The sequence below is a fragment of the Ornithodoros turicata genome, chromosome 4 (genome assembly GCF_037126465.1).
Source record: "Ornithodoros turicata isolate Travis chromosome 4, ASM3712646v1, whole genome shotgun sequence".
NCBI classification, from domain to species: domain Eukaryota; kingdom Metazoa; phylum Arthropoda; class Arachnida; order Ixodida; family Argasidae; genus Ornithodoros; species Ornithodoros turicata.
Genome location: NC_088204.1, coordinates 66,715,733 through 66,734,439, shown reverse-complemented (window position 1 = coordinate 66,734,439; position 18,707 = coordinate 66,715,733). Strand labels below are relative to the sequence as shown.

Here is an 18,707-nt window from a genome sequence, read left to right as displayed (position 1 = left end):
TCTTTACAAGTGTAAGCTATCCGAATATAATCGGTTTGGAAGAGACATCGTTTCGATTCGAAAGTCGAATAAATAATTTCATATTCGATTCGGAATTCAAATCAAATATACAAGTATTCGCTTCGGTATTCGAAAAATCCGAAATTCGCGCATCCCTAACTTTTCGAGTGCACGTTGCTCCTTGAAGTGTAAAAAGTTCGGACGTGGAGTGACACAAGGGCGAAAGTATTTCGTGTCGTTTTGCGTACGATTTTTTTTTTTTTCTTTTTTTAATGATAGTTTGTAAACAAGGAGAACACGAAGTGACAAACTAGGTATTGATTGGAATTCGACAAACCTCGGGGCAATCATAAGTATATCCGTGCCAGCAAACAGTTGTAGACATCGTATAAGGGCCAGTTGGATTAGGCGTACGTGAGAGCATTCCACCGCGTTTTGATGTTTTAGTAATCGGGGGAACACAATGAGCTAGGTAAGCCAGGTGTCAGTGTACTGTGGTGGTAGGCCTGTGGTCTGTAGTAGTACTGTGGTGAAAGGCTTCGATATTCATTCGATAGGTACTACATTTTGTCAAACTATTGTGCTCGGACTGTCTCAACCACGGTAGGACAACACAACAAAAGTGACGCAAACAATAAAACGTGCTTATTAAAATATAACAAATTATAATCAGGGTTCTGACATTTCGAGGGAGTGCCCACCGGAGTTTTCAATATCTGGAAAATTTCCTCAAATTTTCCAGATTAGTTTTTTTTTTCTTTTCCTTTTGTTGTGTGTCTTTTTCTTTTTTTTTCTTTTTTTTGAAACTGAAAACTTCGGTAGACACCTCCTATTTTTGCCAAATAAAAACTCTGAAAGGTAGGTACCCGGGTGGGTGGTCAGATAAGATACGCAGACCGGTTGTGAAAGGGCTTGCAGTTGTCGGCCGCACAGAGGTGGGCAACGTCACGACTGACGCCCTGGCGGAATGTGCGTCCTGGGCCACCATGTGTCTGAAAGAGTGAGGAATACCAAGGAAAACCCCCGACTGGCTAGCACGCTCTGTATAGGTCGGTGTTGACGTATCAGCACAAGACGCGGGCTAATGCCCTCACCTTAATTTTTGCCACCAGAGTTTTCTCCTCACCTAAATCTTTTTCTTGAGATTTTTTTTTCTCACCTCACTTTACCTAAATATTTCTTCTTGAAATTTTGCTCACCTTACTTAATGTATCACCTATCGCTTAAAGATTTGCTGGGCAACGCAGTAGCATCCGTCTAACACGCTCTCTGAAGACGCGTCATAGAGTTCATATAGAAATTACCGTCGTAGCTGTCCTTGTAGAGCTTTCTTCCTCAATACAGGTACCAGGACACAAGGATTCGAGACAGCTCGAAAATATGAAGTAACTGTTTTATCAATGAGGCTATAACCACTCATGAGTTAAAAACGAGTATTATATAATGACATCTCGTCCAAGGCCATTCAGTCCCCGTCGCAACCTCCTGGACCTCTGCGGTAGTCGAGCGCAGCGGAGAGACGATTGCCCGGCATCCGAACGATCCCCTGCACTGTGCCGGTCCATTCCGTTTCGTGGTACTCGTGCCCGCGGGATTTCAAGTCCTTTACGATGTCCTGCGTGAGGTTCACGGGTTATGCGGCAATTTTGTCCTCGTTATTCTCTTATGGACGTGTTTATACTTATAGATGTTTACCAACATCTGCAAAGAAGGTAAGCGTTAAATTCAGCTTCATAATCACTGTACCTGGTACACTGTCGGTTCTCCCATCGTGGTCCCGGGGAGCAACTGGTTATGAATTCTTCCAGCGTCGACAGCTTCTTTCATTGTGTATCCCATCCACAGTACACGAGCCGCTACCTACGCAAGAGAAGGGCGAGACAGATTGGTGGCAGTTGAAGTGAGAACAAGCAACTTTATTGTGAGATGATGAATGGGGAGTTTCACCGCCAGGGGCGATACTCTACCCCAATGCGGTGGTGATGCGGGAAACGAAATAATGACCCCCTTCAAAATAAGGACCGAAGTCCTATGGTACCCAGATTGGTCAAGAGAGCCTTGAGGGCAGAGCGTTGGTGGGCTGGATGTGGCCAGGGACCAAGCAATTTTGTGAGAGAGGAGGGGCGAGAGTCCAGCTCATTTAACGGGTCCGAAGAGTACGGTTCGGGAAGGCTGGTAGTGTGGGTAATGGGGAAGAATGTGCTCTAGATCTTCTACAGCACTGCAGTGACAGTATTGGGGGGAGTCAACTTGTCTGAAGCGGTAACGCCACTGCGATGTAAAAGCCACATCGTAGCGCATTTGATGAACGAATGCGACATCTTGACGAGAGGTGTGTCGAGGCATGCGGAAAGCGAGCACTGATCAACTCTGGTCAGCGTAGCTGGGGGAGAATGTCAGCGGTCCATTGGCGGCAAGCGAGGGGAGTCACGAGGCGTCGAAGTACGGAACGACGGTCGCCTCTCAGCAGCGCAATCTGCGTCCGTCCCAAGTGAGACAATGATGTGAGACAGTGTTACAGAACAAGACACTGTTGGTCTATGAGATCTTCAGTGAGAAGATATTCTATCCACGTCATAGATAGAATATTCGAATCTTGCTGACAATTTTCATCCATGGCCAAATTCAGCTCACGGATGCTCTGCCCCGAGAGGCTGTGGTACCCACTGGGAGACGACTCATTATTTCATTTCACCACATTAACCCCACCAAAGGGGTACAGAATCGCCCCTAGCGACGAACCACCCGACATATAATCTTTCAAAGAAAGTTGTTGTCCTTGTTGTCCAACCTAATTCTGAACACTGTATAGCATACCATGGTGCCTTCCAATGAGATTTTAGACATGTAAAAACAAGAAAGAAAGGAAACGAAAACTGTATTGTGAATAACAGGAAGCGCAGTCGCCCCACTGCCGTTAACCCTCGATGATAAAAGGAGCCTTGTTAGACGCTTTTATTGTGGCGAACATCTTTTCTTGTTCTGTGTAAACATAGTCAGATCTATAAAATCTTGAAAGGTACTGACTTGCACCAATCCCGTACTAGCAACGGGACCACCTGTGGCACCAATAATCATCGCCAGATCTCCAGATTTATCCGTGATCACAATGGGACCCCGCGACGTGAGAGGCCTCTTCTGTGGCCGGATTCGGTTGTACTTGGAGGATACCAGGTTGTAGTAGTTTGGATGCGCTTGAGTCGCGAACAGGTCAATGACATTGTTCATGAGGATTCCAGTGGACGGGGACGCAACCAGGGACCCAAAACTGTAATGAAATTAGAAACTGAATACAGTGCCCTTGAGACATGAAGTGCTATTATTATCCCGTGAGATTGGAAACTAACCGTGCACTCACTCAACCGACATCGACATTGACATTCCAAAGATTGCTCTAGTATAAGATACGCAAAACATCGTAGCTTTCCGTTGTCACTACTACTGGTGGTGGTGGTGATGGCGAGAGGGCTTGCCGTTGTCGGCCTCACAGAGGTGGGCAACGTCACGCCCGACGCCCTGCGGAATGTGCGCCCTGGGCCGTCTTCTAAGGGAACTGTGCCGACATACGTCTGAAAGCGTCTGAGGAAAACCCAGGAAAAAACCCCAGACAGCACAGCCGGCACCGGGATTCGAACCGGGGTACCTCCCAATCTCGACGTGACATGGCAAGCCACTGAGCCACACGAGCTAGTACCGTTGTCAGTGAGAGTGAGCGCTCAACTTCATGTCTATTCGTGCTCTTCCAGCCATTGATAATATCGTGCAGCTCAGCCACAAGATACTCCGTGCTCCGTAGCAGACGACAGGGTCGATGGACACGTGTCGTATGCTACGTGTGCACCACTCCACTTCCGGTATTCCAGCACTTTGCAAATGATCGACATAAGACGGGGACGCAACTCCCGTCCCGCTGTTTTTACTTTCATTAGAACATTCCGCGGGCATATTGCTTGCGTGAATACACACTAAAACGTCAGTCGTAGCAGACGACAGGGCCGATGGTGTCGTCTGCTATGTGTGGAGTACGCCACTTCCGATATTCCGGCGCCTTGCGCATCGCGAGGATCAACGGAATCATCGAAACCGAATCATCGGAACTTCCGCATCGCGAGGATCAATGCGTCAGCGACGTCCGCAGAAGGAAGGGGTGAGAGGAAGTGAAAGATGAGACGAGGACAGAAGGCGCGCCGAGAGGAGAGGATGAAAGTGGTGCTTGTTAAAAAAAAATAACATAGTGATTCCGCTTCAGACGCCATGGAGGAGATACCGCGTGCTGCTGACGCACACGCATTGCGGCGGGCGCCAGAACGCGAACGGAAGCGCAGAGCTCGCGAAGACCCAGCTCGCCGTAGAGATCGTCGTAGAACTCGTGTAGACGGATTGAGGCCATCTACATATGCGACGGGCTCAACGCTTCACATCCAGCCATGGCCGCTAGACCTCTTTGGTGACTGCTAAGACATTGGTGAGGTGTCACGCCTCAGCAGCTCCGCAAGTTATAACACTTATACTTTCGTCATCGGTCTGCAAGAAGCATTGACGTTGGAACTGGCAACCAGAACAGGGGTCGTTACAACATGAAGAAAGACCTGCATTGATTTGGTCTTCCAAAACCGAGACCTCTTCAAGAATATCGACCACGTGACCACACACCTCCACAGATCACAAGGCAGTATTCGTCACTCTCAAATAGTTGTGCATACATCAGCAATCAAAGTGTCAACATTCACCCACAACAGCGATCGCTGAAACTCGCGTTACGTAACCGTCATCTGATTTTTGTCTTTTCACGTTCTCCCAAGGAGAGAAGCATTTGTTCCAACCGGATATTGGTCTTCTGCCGTTGCCTCGAAGACAGGAGCGTTTATTCCGACCGAATATTTTTCTTCTGCTGTTTTCCCAACCAGAGAAACACTTCTCCCAAACGGATATTGTTGTTCTTCCGTACTGTCCAAAGGACGGGAGCCTTTATTCCGACCGAATATTTGTCTTCTCCCGTTCTCCCAAAGAGAGAAGCATTTCTTTCAGCTGCATATTGTTCTTCCGTTGTCCCAACGAGAGGAGCATTTCTTACGATCGAATATTTTTCTTCTACCGTTCTCCCAAGGAGAGAAGCACTTCTTCCAACTGGGTATTCTTCCGCTTCCGTTGTCCCAAGAAGGGGACCATTACTTTCGAGCGGATATTTTTCTTCTCCCTTTCTCCCAAGGAGAGAAGCACTTCTTCCTCCCGAATATTTTTCTTCTCCCGTTTTCCCAAGGAGAGAGAGACACTTCTTCCAAAAGGATATTGTTCTTTCTTCCGTTGTCCAAAAGACAGGAACATTTATTCCGGCCGAATATTCCTCTTCCCCGTTCTCCCACAACTATTGTTGTTCTTCCATTGCACTCAAGAGAGGAGCATTTCTTCCAACCGATTGTTGTTGTTCTCCCGTTCTCCCAAAGAGAGAAGCATTTCTTTCAGCTGTATGTTGTTCTGCCGTTGTCCCAAGGAGACGAGCATTTCTTACGATCAAATATTTTTCTTCTCCCGTTCTCCCAAGGAGAAAAGCACTTCTTCCAACTGGGTATTGTTCTGCTTTCGTTGTTCCAAGGAGAGGAGCTTTTCTTCCGATCCGATATTTCTTCTTCTCCCGTTCTTCCCAGGACAAAAGCATTTCTTCCTCCCGAATATTTTACTTCTCTTTCTCCCAAATAGTTCTTCTCCCGTTCAGCAAGGATAGCAGCATTTCTTTTAGTCGGGTATCTTCTCTCATGATCTCAACAAGGGCTGCATTTGCCATGAATTGGCCATGACCCTTGCTGGCGTCAGCATTTCCGCGTGTTATATCTCATCGTTTTTGGTGTTGACGTGATGCAAGTTTTCACCGCCAGAGGTGGCTAGCACAACCGATGAGAAAATTCAGATTCCAGTGGACTCTTTTTGGCTTGTATACATCAACGACGAAGAACGAAGAACAAGTTCCAGGGTAAGGTCGCCTTTTCTCTGTCTTCCGTAATGGATTCAAAATTTATAGGCTAGGGCTTATTTGGCGCCATCACATTTTTTAAAGGAGGAATCTAGCGTTTCACGGACCTCCCGCAGTAAGATGACCGTAGGTTCCGATGTCTGTATGACGCTTCCTTCACAGGTGACGTCGACACTACGGAAGACACGGATGTGCCTGGAAATGCCATGAACATTTCGGTAGCGGCCGTTCCCCACCGGACAGAAGAGATAACTGATATGAACCACAGTACACCCCCCCCCCCCCCCACCTTCATGACCCGTTCACCACAGTCACCTACAGGAAGAACCGAACCGGTGGTATTCCCATATTATTTCAGCCAGCATCTAGCGAATACTCTTTTTGGAAGGTAAATCCCAATGCAGCAGCTACAGTTAGAGTCACTAAATAGGGAGCAGAGTAGCAACACTGAGCCACGCCGGCGAGCGAGACTGCCATCTTGGGTCCGGCGCGGCTGCGTCTCCCAGCAATACGCTCTGGAAGTAACCGAGCGTTCTGCGCATATCTCCTCTCCCTGTTATTCCGCTCGGAAAGCCCCATTGGCTACGGCGGTGCCCTCCCCTCTTCCTTTTTACTGCCTCCTTTCATGCGTAGAGAGCAGCGCGCACTCGAGCCAACTTGCAACCGCGGAAACCGGTTTTGGAAGGAGGGGACTCAACATGGACGGCGCGTTCCTGGAAGGAGAAACCACGTGACACGATCGGCCTAATCGCGGACACCGCACGGCGGCTCCGGCGCGGAAAAGGAATTGCGATACTCTATACCCCTATTTAGTGACTCTACCTATTGTGAGATACGTCTGCTCACCGTCACCGTTTCCATCGAGATTGTTCTCTCTTCGTCTCATCAGTACTCGTCACTCTAATGCAGGTGTGCATAGATCAGCAATAAAACTGTCAACATTCACTCGCAACAGCTGTCGCTGAAATTGGCGTTACACAACCGTAGCAGTCCTGTGATTTTTCCCCCCTTTTCTTCCACTAGAATATTCCGCGGGCGTGTCGCTCGAGTGAGTACACAGTAAAAAGTCGGTCATAAAACAGCATCTCACTCGGTGTTAAGAGAGCTGACGATGACAATGGCATCTCCAGACGGGCCCCATATGGATACCTGCCTCGAACCGTGGTCTCTGATCGTGTCGTAGATGAGGCCGTATTCCTGGGGGTTACTATACGGTACCTTTTTAATCTTGGCTGCGATCCTGCGTGCTTGATCAATGTCCGTGGCATTCTTCACTGCCTGCAAGAAAAAAATACTTAGTGGACAAGACGGTCTTCTTCCCACAGGGATATCCCACACCAACGCAACCTAGATAAAAAAAAAGACTGATTCATGCTTCCTCCTTCGCCACGTGAACATACACGTATAGAGTCGGGATGTCGTCATCTTCGGCCAATTGATGCTGTCGATTTCAAAGAGACACACACTGTACCTTCCAATGGCGAAGTAGCTTCCAATGGCTTCCTATACGTAACTGATTGCTGCTCGTAAAGTCAAGTCGCCGAAAGGATATGATCGTGATTCGCGTGCTGTTAATGACAATCACGTTGTTTCTATGGCCAGGCTTCCTCTATCTAGGTAGCCTTGTCTACACCAGCCATTTTGGTAACCACCCTCAAGCAGTCACTTGGGGTAAAGTCACCGTCTTGCCCTGGTCCCCAAGTATTACGCAACATGATTTTGAGATCACGTGACTTGATTTACTTGCGTACCTGTCGCCGGCCGACGGCACCGCGTAAATTTATTAGATGCATTAATTTTATTATTTTCCTGTCCTTCTCAATCGCCATGGTGGTATACCCTGCGAATCCTCAGTGCGTCACGTGGAGTCAGTCTTACCACCGGTGTCCCTATCATATTTCGTGTAAGTGGCCAGTAGTACGAGTTCACAAAAACGGCCTACGTACAGAAACAGTAATCGCGTTGTCTACATACAGATCAGATAGCCAATCATGGGCACCGCCGTTTTTATGGCCACGTGAATGATGACGTTTAGGATTACGTGCGTCTAGAATGCATTGCGTTCGTTCTGGACGTTCATTCGTTTTATGGACCGCTATACAGTAAGGCACCAGTGCGCTGCATCCGCTGAAGTGCTATTTCAGAACCTATTTCCTGCTACGAGATCGTACCTGAGTCACGTCTTCAAAGACTGGATCTCCCAGTTGTGTTCTAAGGGCGAATGCAAATTTAAAAGCTTCAACCATGCGATGAGCTGTGAGGCCATCATCGGGGAGAGAGCCCGCGCCGTTCCGGAATTTGTCCATGATAGCCAGAGCGTAGCTCGACAACAAACCGGCCGTCGGAGACGGAGTACACCAAACATTCCAGCCGTCTGAGAGTTCTGTCTTGTAAGGTGCAAGAAGTTGGACTGTATATTCTGCCAAATCGTCTTTGGTTATTAAGCCTCCTGAAAAGTAAATCAAGTTCGTTCTAGGGATCCGGATTGGATTTAACGGAAATCATAATATGCGTGCATGCAAGTCCATGTAAACGTAGCTTCGGGATGGTAATGCGCGCAGGGAAGACTAGACACAAACACAAAACATGACACGACGAATGCTACTTTCAGCTAAAATCTTTACTGAAGATCGTCAGCAATATCACTTGTGCCCAAGCATAGATACAGGGTATTTGACCATAACTGATTGCTCACAGTCTTCAGCAAAGCATACTTGAAAGTAGAGCTCGTCTTGTTCTGTCTAGTCATCCCTGACATTTACCGAAGCTATTTACCGTCTAACCCAACAGTCTACGGTCAATGTTAACACGTTCCAATTTGTAAAATCCTTGGCGCGAACCCAAAATGGGCAGAAAGCCACATTAGAGACTCGTGTAGATACTGCTTTTTAATCTTAAAGGGATAGCTCACTCCCTAAGATAACTGAAACATATGTGCGTGGTAGAGGCCATTTGACTCGAAAGAACTCTCCTGTGAAAGGCGCCTCGCTCGAAATAGTTGCATTTCCAAAGTTATGTTTACTGTGAGGTGAGAGCTTATCGCGGACAGATCCACAGGGAAGAGTAAACTAGAGAGCCTCTCAGCCGCTCGCGTGACGTTGCGTGACGTTTTATGACGTTCATTCTGGGGTGCTCATGTGGGAACGAAGGTGACAGGCAACAGGAGGACTGGCCAGGCGACTGGCTGGGAACGCCCTCGTATGTATTTCAGTGCTTTCCGATGTCGATACTAAAGTATACCGTACAACTTCACGCAAAGTAAAGCAAAATTAACCTTAGTAAACTAAGAAATGCACTACCCTTCCCAACAAAAATATACGTTCTGATCCTTCACGAGCGAGCTATCCCTTTCAGTTGTCGTAAACCTCCTATTCCTACAGGAGAAAATTTCATAAGAAACCGCTGACTATCTCTCGGCAAATATATGTCGGCGAATATGTGGAACGTCATGTATGTCTTATGACTTTATCGGTCTGTATCACCCACTCATATCTGACTGTATGTGAGCGTCCTCTTCCCACTGCTGCCACATCGCACTGCCTTTCAAAAAAGAATGGCATCTGCTATGCGATACAAGTTTGCAATGTACACTTATGTTTTGAGGACGTACCAACAGCACTGAGGTCTTCAAGTATCGCTCTTGCAAGCTCTCCCGTGTACAGTTCCTGTTGGTCGCTCTTCGCGATGGTCTTTAAGCTGTTCGCAAGAATCAGGTTGAAGACAGCGTCCTTCCTTCCAAGTATTTCGCCAGTTAAGTTCGACAGAAACAGCTGTCTGCGTGGAGCAAGGCGTTACGTCGGTCCCCTCAAGGGGTATTGGAAGCATTATCACAACCAAAGCACAACCAGAGGGTCGCAGCCATTTCAGCCACGAGAAATGTAGTGCCGAACGATGCACTAACTTGAACTGTGGAGCAAGTCTCCAATCGAACATCTGCAGCTTGGCGTCCAGATCGTCGTGTACCGGGACGCCGTTTTCTGCAAGGGCGATGGCGTCCTCGAACAGTTCTGTCCAGGGAATATTGGAGCCCACTTCCTCGAGAAGCTTTTGATATCCTTTCAGTTCTCCTGGAACTCCTATGGCTAGGCCACCTGTAGAGTATATGGCGTTTGTGAAGATATGCTACTGAAATGTCGGTAATGGTGACTTGGGATTTCACTTTTCGAGAAAGCCACGATAGTGAGCACAGTAGGCGCTACATGGGTTTTGATAGTCATTAATGAGTTGCGAGTGAGTTGAGTTTGTACGCCTGAGGGTTTTCGTATGTGCTTATCAAATCCGCACACTATGTTCATTCAAAACGCGCATTACAAACGACAGAGAAACAAATAAAAGACAAGGACTGTTTGCCTCTCTGCCTTCATTTTTGCTTTCTTGTTTCACTCTCTCTCTCTCTCTCTCTCTCTCTCTCCCATTTCATTTGCGATGATGATCTACCAACTGGCCCAACCGAACACACTTGTGTACCGCATACTAATATCCCTCGCTTAGTATGTCCAGGCAACGTCCGACCAGACAGCAGACCTTCTGGCATGACGTAGGTCTTGCAAGCTTTTCTGCGGATTCTTGTATACGCTCCAAGTTGGCTGATTCCCTGTGACCCACGTGACCAGAATGTGATTTCTGGGGGGATCGTGTCAACTTCTACCGTTTTCCCTTCATTCCTTTCATGCCGTGCCTTCTTCATGAAAGCAACATTCTCTATTTTATTTTACTTCCACCTAACTGCAACAAACACACTCGCGGGGTTCAATATCGTCATGTAACTTCTGAAATCGTAGGCTGATACGCCTGTTATAACCGAATCATAAACTGCATGAAAGAAAAAGCTTCTTTTAAGGGTGAATCACTTCTTCGCAGGACAATAGAGAAAGTTTGTTTGCACAGCGCAAAATATCGTCAAAACAGAAGTACTGGGGGGGATATGCGTTTATTTCTCCTTGTATTACCCTTGTCAATGACACATTTTGTAGAATTCCAGGACTATCCGTTGATTTGTATTGAGCATCTGCATCTCAGCTGCTTGTATCTCCTTTTCTTGGCTTGATAGCTTTTGGGAATAGCAAGCCCACACCGTGGCTAACCTTTACCTTCTCTTTTTTTTTACTTTTCGCCCCCCGAATTCGCAAATATTTTACTGTTCGACACTCTATCGAGATGGCAGCACATGTTCGAGACGCACCAAACTTTAATTTATTAAAAATCAGCGGTTCAACCTTGTCCTCTAGAAAATACGTCATTGACTAGAAAAAAGCTACGAGAACACACCAGTACCAATGTTATGATGATCGTTTAGAGCGTTCACGTGCCTTGTGCGGACGAAAATCTCCATAGATTTCTGAAGAAGTGATTCCGCCTAAAGTGCCACTGCGAACTAAGTCTTGTTTCTTCAGAAACCTACCGAATTTATGCCATTGTAATCCCAACTGTCTTGCACTGTATTCCCCGAAATGTTCTTTCCCTATGTGAAGCTGAAAATTAATTCATAGTTTTGAGAAGTATGACGCAGTGGTATGACGTCATGATGTGCCCAATCTACCATCGTGTCTGGCAACATTGCTCCTCGAAGGCCGATTTACGCCTGCTCACAACAGCTGCTGGCAGACTTCCAGCTTACACAGCTATAATATAATGTTCTAGCTGTTAGTGGTACTCATAGAAAGATATAGCTCTCTCGATTGGGCCGATTGTGTCACGTGGTTTCTCTTTCCAAGAACTCGCCGCCCACGTTGAGTCGTCTCCACGCTAAACTGGGTTGCGAACTGGCTCGACTGCGCGTTGTTCTCCACCGGAGAAGGGATATTTGGCGTCCCGTTGCTAGGCGACGCAGCCTCGCCTGACTCAAGATGCGCGGACTCGCACGCCGCTGTGGCTTGGTGTCGCTACTCTGCTTACTATTTAGTGACTCTAGCATCGCGTTTCACCAGGTCTGCACGAAACCAGTCAATAACAGTAAATTATCCTAATCGTATGAACTCTATTTTGACTACCTCATCTGGTACCACGATATGTGTGCATCACTCACCAATCAGTGTAGCGTTCGGTTTCAGATGTTTGTATGCGTCCTCAGATGCTGCTTTTGGTGCCACACATTGAGCGTTTATTGTTGTCACAGATTTATTTAACCTGAAACATAGATACAAAAGCACGCCAGTGTGTAACAGTATGTCTATCAAAATGATGCATGGAGCTCATGGCGGTAATCATTTTTATTTGAGTATGATCATTACTTGTTGTAATAAATGGCTACGAATCCACCACCAAGACCGCAAGCATGAGGCAGGACGACGCAGTCGCAAAGCATCGTGGCCACAGCAGCATCGGCAACGGTACCGTTCTTGTCGAATATTCGCCTGCGTGGATAACTATCAGTCAAGCATGTCGTGTACTCTCGGAAGTGAATTTTGTTCCGAGTATCCTTGGTTCCAGAATATTTGTGATTTGTGATTGATCATCATTATATCATATCATTTGTATATATCATTACCATGCACACTTTGTACTTTACGTAAGAGCATTGAGGGAAAAAGAATTAACTTGCTACACCCTGTGGAAAAAAGGGAGCAAATTGGGAGCAATTACAGCTTTCAATGACCCCGAACTTTACTCCACAGCACTGCAAATAACCCCTAAACTTCACATAATCTGTGGTGTATTTAGTCCCGAACGGTATTGGTTGTTGCAATGCATCTAATGCCCGACAGTCCCCCCAAAGGAGTAACACTATTGCACTTTTCCTATCGTGTGCGTACTGTAGTTATTAGTGGCGCAAACAAACCTCTGACATCAGAGGTACGAGAACGTCGGCAATTCCTGTTGGTTCTCGTACGCGCGTGACCTCTTTCACGGCGGCCTGATTGGCGCAGATGACCGCCATGACGTCACAGTCGGGTTAGTTTCGGTATTCGGGGTGTCGAGTTTCTACGCGTCTATTGCCCACTTAGCTGTAAAACTTGGAATGCACGTTCATATCGACGCAAATCAACGTTAGTTGTTAACATTGCTGATTATGAGCGTTATGGGCACCACACAGATTGAGCGCGGACACGGTTACCGTATGGCCTCCTGTTCAGATTCATGGCACGGATGGCACTAAATGCGTTTGAGCAATTAGCGCTCACTAGAAGCACCACATTGAGACAAAGGCTGATCGCTTGAGCGACGTGACATAGCCATAAAGAGTCCGCCAATCACGACTGCGCTTTCAGCGGCCGTAGCTATGGAGACGAGCCGTCATGAGCCACATGGGCAGCCACAGAGAGCCTGTGTTTCAAAATTGTCTTCGGTGATTGGCTGACATATTGGCCGCGGCTGCGTCTATTGGCTGACTTTATATGTCCGCGTGCGAAGGAATGAGGCATTACACAGGCTTTCTCTATCTAGGTGGCGTTGTCATCGCCCTAGGTCATGAACATTGCGCACGTTTGCGCAAGGCATCATCTCTCATTGGTCAACGGCGCATTCTTAAACCACAACTTCACCGCATAGCACAATACAGGTCAACCATCATCCCGAACGACATTGGTATCTCCCATGATTCGTTGAAAACGGGAGACACACACTTCTTTGTGACATTTCTTTGTCACACTTACGCAGTTATGGTCATTATGAAGAAAGGCATACGCAGAGTACTTTCCACAAATCAGGTGCGATAATGGCAGCGTTCTGTGACATTGTTGCCCTCCAGCGTCGCGTCTCCGACACCGCACTCCAGACCAACTCGTGCGATTCCTTGCGAAGCTGGGCGCGCTTCCATATGCTTTCGTTTCTACGACACCCGTACCCTGTCGCAGACGTAGCGCATGGAAACGCAACAATCTTGAAGTAATAGGCCTTACTGTCCTTCACATTTGCCCGGCGCAGCCTGGGCCGCGGTGTCACGACCCTTTCAGTACGCTTATGCAACGAGATCAGCTGTTCGCGCAGCTCCCCAGTTTCCCCCTCTCCCCCAATTGCTCGTGAAGCGACATCATTGGTCCCCGTCCCAAATAAGGGGATAACATTTCAAGGCGACGCGCACGTGGTTTCTTCCGCGGAACCATGCGGGTCTACGAATACGCCCTTATTGCCGCCTCGACTTGGTCACGTGACGTCTCGAAACTTTACCCTCTCGCCTGCGAAGAGACAAACTGCCGGAACGTATTGTAGACGAGTCTGATTAAGAGAAATACAATGTTTTTGTTCGTGCCAGCACAACTCGCGCGAAGCTACGTTGCGCTTAATTTAATTCTCTAGACTGAATGCTGTCGCATTTCGGGGCAGTTCGCATTGTTGCATTATTAAAGACGCAGAACAGAACCGTACCCGTTCCGAGTAGAATATGGTGTCAGGGGCTTCAAACTCAAGTCGTGTCGCGGCCTGCATTGACTTTATTACCAACATCATGGAGGGTCACATAGAAAAGGAAAGACAATTACGTATTACCATAAAATATAAATATACATTTAAAAAAAACAAGAGCGGTTGAACCGGACGCTGTGCGGAGAGTTCATTACTGACACACCAAGATAAATAAATGAGCTGCCTTTCCAAATCAAGTACGGAAAATAAAAATAAAAAAGATTCGAGAAAAATGCGTAGCTCTTTACAGACGATTATGACGATGTTCAGAAACACTGAAATTGTCTCCTATATTTACGCAGTGCTGTATTGTTGCCTCTGCTCACAGTTTCAACATGGAAAAAGATATTTTAAAATCAGACATAGAAACAGCTATATGACATTATTGAGAATGGATGGCTTCGGGTTTTCTACTTTAATACGACTCCTAAGAAATTTAAATGCAATTACATTTGTACATAACTGTTCCCTATCTCTACTTTTTTAGTGTGTCACGTTTCGACTTAGCGTGAGCATTGGGACGAGCCCATCTAAATTCTCCCGATAGTTACTGAGTTAGTTTACCAAAGTGTACGCAAGTTGCTATGTCCGTAACTGAGGTTCATAACCCAGAAGTGCTGACATGCGTATGTTCTACCTAACATGAACAGGAGCAGCATTACGCCCGGCAGGAGTAAAAGCAATGAAACCAAACATCTCAGGATGCCAGGACGCTGATGATGGGAGTTGGAGGCTTATGTGTTTGTGTCATCCACGTCTGTAGCCTGCCTCGGCTGATTATCGTCGTTTATGTAAAAACAATGCCTTGAGATCTGGTTTTATTCATAATTCTTGATTACTTTTTGAGAGGGCAGCTTCGTTCCGTTTGTGGTCAAGAGGCCCCGGGCCACAGAATCGCGGGTTTGAGACCCTCTGAATCACATAGTGTACGAGACAATCATTCACCATAGCCAATGCCATCAACGCCATGCAGCGTGTTACCTTGGCACGTTTCGGCATTGCGGGGACCCGGTTTGCGCTGCCCAGCGAATAAAGTTGCACACGGGAGAAGGGCTGATTGGACGAGACCTCTTCGCTGTTATTGGCCGATTCGTGACATGCCTGTAGAGGTAGACTGCTACTCCTCCAATGACCACAGCAGACAGCGCCAGCGTCAATGCGATTGAAGTGTGGCTCCTCGTCTCACTATGGGCCGGACTGCAAAGGAGTGATCCTGATTGAGTTAACTGAGGCCTTGGCGATGTGGTTGCTTTGTTAATGCACATGAAATCGCTGTTACTACGAAATTTCCCGAACACTCAATAAATTTTCTGCTGAAAACAATTCTTCGTGACGAGAAACTAGCACAAAAAAAATTGTTATCGATTGAAGTACGCCGTTTAACAACACGCGGTCGAAATCTCCTCCAAACATCTTCCTCCGCGTTCCTCCTTCCTTTTGCGTCTACACGCGTAATCCTAGGGGGCTTCTTTACGTTGGGCTTAGCACAAGGCCCGCAAAAACGAGCCTCGCTCCATGTCGTCGGCGTACTACGAGGTATATCTAAAACGTAGCGTTGCTCCCATGGGCCTCTGCGTCTTCGGAATGACGCCATGATAGAGACCGTCAGCGCCATCCGTGTTTCGGCTCATTTGCATATCCAAATTCGAGGCTGGATATTTTAACGCACGTGCGTGTTTCAGCATTTTTAAAATGTGCAATGGCGTTCAACGAGTGTCGTCTCTCAATGTGCTATCTCGCTTTTGCACGAAATTCCCTACTTAAAAAGTTAATTAATGATTTTAAGGTAATTATTCCTGGGGTAGTTAGATACTCTCTTTCAGAGGATATCCGCCTGGGCGTAGAACTCAACTGTAAAAACAAGATTTTTGCTGCTCTCATAGCATTTTTATTTACAAAAATTCTGTAAAGGCTCAGAATAAACACACTGTATAAGAACACTCTTGCAGTAGTGGTTTTCAGTGGTCGTAGTGGTCCAGGCACAAATTCGCTGCAAGTCTCTCCGTTAAAGGACCTACTCGTGAACAAGTACGTATTCCGTCTTACGTCTCATGTGGACTGCTTTCATGATTCCTGCCCAGTCTGCACACAATATTGAGCCCATATTGGCTGGGCGTTGGCAATATTTTGCCAGGATTTTCCCCATATTGGCTTTAACTTGCCAATATGGGCCTCATATTGTCAAGTTTGCGCCAGTAATGGGGGAAATGTCGGCAATATGGGCCCATATTGCCAAGTTTGAACCAATATGGGGAAAACGGGACAAACCCGTATTGGTACTTGTACCCAGTGCCCCAGCAGCACGGCAAGGTTGGACGTTGAAGCGTGTGGAATGCCCTACGCAATACGTCGTTACATCCAACAACTTCCCGCAGAGGATACACATCGTTCCAAACACTCAACATATCTGGCAATCACACTGTAACATGCACTCTAACTCAGCTGGTACACCTGCTGCAAACAGCCGCCATCTTGCTTCGTGATGCCAATCGGTCGTAGCTGCGGAATGAAACGAAATCGTGCGTCCTACAACTAATGCGCGCGTGCGACACTTGGAGATCGGTCGTTTCGTTCGAGCGAGAATTGCGGTGGTTCCTCTAATGACAATGGAAGCGCCAGGTCAAGTAAAAAACGCAATGTCTGATAGAGAGGGATATCTTTTCTGCAACGCTAGGTGCCTTGAATTTATGGCAGATGCAGTGCGAGTTGCTGAGGCTTATATTCGTCACCGTCACATCAGTTTTTGGGTCATATAGTAATGCGATCCCAATGAACGCTTCTGAGGAGGGAGGATGTTTGTCATCGGTATAGTTCGGTAGCTCTGCGGGACTACATGGATCCTTGAGCAAAACGGGCACTGCATCTGTTCTTCGTTTTTTTTTTTTTGTTTTTTTTTTTTAGGGCGAGGAAGCGTTGTTTTTGTAACGCGATGCAACGTGGATTAATTAGAAGATCTGCAAAAAAAAACTAAAAGAAAGGCGAAACGAGTACTCTCACCTTTAGTGGCGGATATTATACCGAATAATGCTTTATTATTACACAGACTCATCAGTGGCGTTTTCACGGAAGAATTGGCACAATATTCGCAAAAATGGGCTGCCGAATATAGGCAGCCCATATTTGTCCAAATAGGAGCCTTGTTGCACCAATATTGGCATCCCATATGGGGCCGATATTGGCGAACCTGGCAAACCCACATTGGTCCGACAAAGTGCCAATATTGGTGTGCTGCCGGGGAGTCTTGATATGGCAATCCTCTGTGCCATACCTGCGCAGCTTCCCGGCAAGTTACGAATCGGTGGCAAAGCACCAACGGATCATGGACTTTGTGATTGCCTCCCCTTATGTCTCACCTCGCAAAATCCGTCGCCGAAGGCTTGGCCCGCTGTCTGCTCACGGTGATACTTGGAGGCATCACGTCAGTTGCGAGTGGTAAACGTACGCCCATCGTAATGCTATGCGCAGCGGCTAATAACTGTTGGGCGCCGATGTTCGATGTGTAAAATAGGAAATGTGTACACTGCGTAGGCAGAGTCACCATCCATTCAGCGATGATCATCTTCTTCTTCCTTACGCTCAGTGAACGTGATCCACGAAGCAAAATCGTCCAGATAAGGTTATAGCTCATAGGTTTATAGGTCATAGTTCAGATAACGCAGATATATCATCTTCCTTGTCCTGTTTGTGAAAACATATGTCGTGCTCGTCCTTTTGTGTTTCCTTGGCCTCCGCTATACGTTGCAACTCGCAAGGCTATGATGACAAGACCACACGCAAGACCCACAACTATGATGATGAGCGATGCCACAGTGGCCGGTCTTTGGTCTAATAATAATAATAATTAAAGTAATAATTATTATTATTTTATTTTTCCCATTCTGTATACAATGGCAAAATACAGCAGGCCCGTCTAAGCCCGAAGGCTTGTGCCACTGGGCCTGTGGCAGTCAAGAGACATTCACGGGAAGTTCCAACTTCAATGTTCAATTCATACTTCAACCGAGCAATATAGAAAACAAGTCATTTCATAAGCTACTCACAATAATACTGCTTAGTAATGCTTACGTAATAATAATAATCAGTTTATTAACATGAAAGTATACAAGTTCATGGACGGACCGGCCTAAGCCTCTGGGGCTTGTGACACGCGGACCGACAGGCAGCAGCGGATGTTCGTCATGACACAATGAAGGACAATAATTCAAGAGGGGTCAAACACATATACTAATTAACAAGTCGAAAGCGTCGAAATAATAATAATAATAACGTGCCCAAGAACAACCAAAGCCTTGTTATTGGCGCACGTACACAATACAGCACTTACAAATATAGACACACATATTACGCAAAACATAACATATTTAGGACATATTCACAAACAAGAACATAACAAGAAGAT

The 18,707-nt window shown here is 46.7% G+C and overlaps 2 protein-coding genes across 2 annotated transcripts in view; one reads left to right on the top strand and one right to left on the bottom strand.

Moving 5' to 3' along the window:
* The window catches only part of LOC135393350 (uncharacterized), a 61,438-nt gene that overhangs the window by 5,817 nt on the left and 36,914 nt on the right, over positions 1 to 18,707 (top strand). The gene's annotated exons all lie outside the window — the stretch shown is intronic.
* On the bottom strand, positions 1,297 to 17,841 carry LOC135393349 (scoloptoxin SSD14-like). The gene is made up of 12 exons (XM_064623819.1): positions 17,662 to 17,841; positions 15,290 to 15,505; positions 14,273 to 14,335; positions 12,199 to 12,321; positions 11,994 to 12,094; positions 9,870 to 10,059; positions 9,579 to 9,742; positions 8,140 to 8,417; positions 7,059 to 7,246; positions 3,028 to 3,268; positions 1,747 to 1,860; positions 1,297 to 1,615 (listed from the first exon to the last, which is right to left on the bottom strand). The coding sequence occupies exons 1-12, from the start codon at positions 17,754 to 17,756 to the stop codon at positions 1,466 to 1,468; spliced, it is 1,923 nt and encodes a 640-aa protein (XP_064479889.1). The 5' UTR covers positions 17,757 to 17,841; the 3' UTR covers positions 1,297 to 1,465.

Bases quoted from the DNA above. Each gene is read 5' to 3' on its own strand.
- LOC135393349 (XM_064623819.1), bottom strand. From the start codon at position 17,756: ATGGGCGTACGTTTACCACTCGCAACTGACGTGATGCCTCCAAGTATC. The intron at 9,743-9,869 runs GTTAGTGCATCG...TGCTCCACGCAG, and splicing joins AGACTTGCTCCACAGTTCAA to ACAGCTGTTTCTGTCGAACT. The intron at 1,861-3,027 runs GTCAGTACCTTT...TCTCTTGCGTAG, and splicing joins CTAGTACGGGATTGGTGCAA to GTAGCGGCTCGTGTACTGTG.